Below are 2,799 nucleotides of genomic sequence, written 5' to 3' on the forward strand. Positions count from 1 at the left end.
CCACCCACGCACCCATCCATCCCCCCACGCGTCCGTCCATCCGTGCGTCCGCGTGTGCGCCGTGCTCGCCGAGGCGCTCCGGCCCCGCCAGGAGGAGAAATCCAGGCGCATCCCGCTGGGATCGGGGCTCCCCGCTCCTCCCTTCCCAGCAAAGCGCATCCCGCGCCGGCGCCGCCGCCGGGCTCCGCGGCGCCCCGCGCCCTCACGGCCCCATCATGCAGGCCATTTTGCAGGCGACGGCCGAGATGAGCGCGGCCCCGCGCCCGCTGCCTTCCTCCGACTGGAGGAAGGTGATGTCGCAGCCCGGCGTCAGCTGCCGCACCGTGGCGTGGAAACGCTCCTTGAAGCTGCCGGCGGAGGGAGCGAGAGCGGGGCGTTATTGCGGGGAGAGCCGGGGGGAAGGCGATGGTGAAGACGAGGGGCGGGAGGAAGGCGCCGGTCACCTGGGATGGAGCTTGTAGACGGAGCCGTCGACGCCCACGGTGATTTTGAGGGTCTCCTGGCTGCGGCTCTCGCGCATGCGGTTGATGACGCCGGCCAGGCCGGCCGAGCACATCTGGGCGGCGCGCGTGGAGACGCTCTCGCAGACCATGCGCACGATGTCACAGTCCGTCCCCGAGGGCAGCAGCTCGAAGGCCGTCAGGATGTTGTAGATCTGCTTGCGGTCGCCCGAGTCGCTGGCGTGGCGGGAGACAGGGCGGCGTGAGGGGCTGCGGTCCCACGGGACACCCCGCTACGGCACTTGTCCCCGTGGGGTCGGGCGACAGCGCTCAAGACCCCAGTACAGGGCAGAGGGCTCGAACGGGGGTGCCTGAGGTGTCCCCACCACCGTCCGCGCCGCCGCCGCCGTGCCCGGTACCTCTCGATCTGAGACACGAAGCGGGTCTCGAAGGTGCCGCACGTCTTGAGCTTCTCGGAGGCCTCGCCGTTGAAGAGCAGGTTCTCGTCGACGAGCTTGAGCAGCACGAGCCGCACGATCTCGCCCATGTACTTGCCGCCGATGATCTTCTCGTAGCTGCGGCGGGGACGCAACGGGGCGGCCGTCGGGCGCGTGCGGGGCCGGGCGGACGGGGCGAGCGGCGCCGGGCGAGCACCCCGGCCCCGCGGCGACCCGGGGCGCGCGCGGAGGGCCCGGGGCGCAGGGCTGGGACGAGGGAAGCGGGGCGGACGGGAACCGTGTCTGCCGTGTTCCTTACAGCTGCTGACCGGGGTTAAGGGAGGTCTCGTCCACCACGCGGTCGTACTCGAGCAGGAACTCGTCGAGCTCCCCCGAGGCGCCGAACGCGCCCCACTCGGTGTTCACGCACATCCTGCCCTCGTCGCCCTCCACCAGCTCCACGTTGTGCATCTCCTCCATGTAGCAGGCGTTGCAGCCCGTGCCTGCGGCGGGGCGGCGGCGGCGGCTGGGCGCGCGCCGGCCCGCAACGAAGGGCCCCCCCAAACCCCGCCGGCCCCGAGGGGGCCCCCGAGGGGCTTTGCTGGGGGGGGACCCCGCGTACGCAAGGGGCAGCCGGCCTCAGCGCTGCGGGGCCGTCCCTCCTCCTCCTCCTGCCGCCGCGCGGTAAACAGGCCACCCGTGTTTACCCAGGCGCAGGGGAGGCCAAGGTCGGCTCGGGAAGCCCAGATGGCCGCGCCGATGACGGCACTAAATATAGAGGCCAACTGCTCCTCTGCGCCCGGCCGGGGCCGCCGGGGAGCCAGCCCGGCCCTGAGGGGCCTCGGCCTCCGGGGGTCCCCGCGACGTGGCCGCGGATGGGCCGGGATGCCGAGAGGAGGCGCCGGGAGCAACGCGTCCCGTGGGGGCCGCGGCTTTGCCCACGGGGCTGGGTGACAAGCGCCTCCGGCTGCCCCCCTCCCGCCTCAGTGTCCCCCCCAGGGGCCAAGCCCCGGCGCGGCACGAGCGGCAGCCGGGCTGGGGCGTCCGAGCGGCGCGCGGCGGGGCCGTCTTACCCACAATCATCCCAACCTCGCACCGGTGATCTTCGTAGTAGCAGGAGATCATCGTGGCCACCGTGTCGTTCACCATCGCCACCACGTCCATCTCGAAGTCCTGCGGCGGGCGAGGAGGCGGCTGGGCCCGCGCAGCGGCGGCGCAGGGGCGCGCGCCGCGTGCCCCCCTCGGGACACCAGCGGTCCCAGTGTCCCCGCAGCGGGACGGGGACGGGGCGCGCAGGGACAGGCGAGCGGCACAAACCGTACGGTCGTCTCACCCCTCGCCGTTTGATGGCGTCTCGGAGCAGCCCCACGACGTTGTTGCCTTCCGCGCCCGAGGCTTTGAAGCCCTTGGTCCAATTCAAGAGGATCCCCTGGGACGAGGGGCAAGGGAGCGGCGGGATGAGCGGGCGGCAGGGACGTCGCCGCCGCGCCGCCCGCCCCCGAGCCCTTCACCTTGTCGATGTCCTCGTGCCGCACGGGGAAGGAGAAGGTGAAGCCCAGGGGCAGCTTTTTGTGCTTCATCTGGTGCTTGTCCAGGAAGTCGGAGATGCACTCGGAGATGTAGTCGAAAAGCTGGAAGAGAGCGGGCCGGGACGGTCGCCCTCGGTGCAGGGCCAGCCCTGCTCGGGGCCGGCAAGATGTCCCCGTCCCCGCGTGTGGCCACGTCCCCGCTCGGCTCCAGCCGCAGGGAGCTGGGCCGCGGTCCCAGTGCGCCCAGCTCTCCAGGACGGAGCGTTTCTTGCTCCTCTCCGGGCAGCCCGGGGCCAGGGCAGTGTAGGGACAGCCCCACCACGAGCCCACAGGCTGCCCCATGGATGTCCCCAGTTGGGAATGGACACTGCCCAGCTGGGAACAGCTCCACCA

General features: G+C 72.2%; 1 protein-coding gene across 1 annotated transcript in view; it reads right to left on the reverse strand.

Moving 5' to 3' along the window:
- Positions 1-2,799, reverse strand: part of GCK (glucokinase) — a 15,377-nt gene that overhangs the window by 10,543 nt on the left and 2,035 nt on the right. Inside the window, exons 4-10 of the mRNA XM_026042875.1 lie at positions 2,389-2,508; positions 2,211-2,306; positions 1,951-2,050; positions 1,197-1,380; positions 860-1,015; positions 444-677; positions 224-347 (exon numbers count right to left, since the gene is read on the reverse strand). Coding sequence (XP_025898660.1) covers positions 224-347; positions 444-677; positions 860-1,015; positions 1,197-1,380; positions 1,951-2,050; positions 2,211-2,306; positions 2,389-2,508 — 1,014 coding nt within the window. The remainder of the gene's footprint in view (positions 1-223; positions 348-443; positions 678-859; positions 1,016-1,196; positions 1,381-1,950; positions 2,051-2,210; positions 2,307-2,388; positions 2,509-2,799) is intronic.

The sequence above is a fragment of the Nothoprocta perdicaria genome, unplaced genomic scaffold (assembly GCF_003342845.1).
Source record: "Nothoprocta perdicaria isolate Ctin4 unplaced genomic scaffold, notPer1 scaffold_103, whole genome shotgun sequence".
Lineage (NCBI taxonomy): Eukaryota > Metazoa > Chordata > Aves > Tinamiformes > Tinamidae > Nothoprocta > Nothoprocta perdicaria.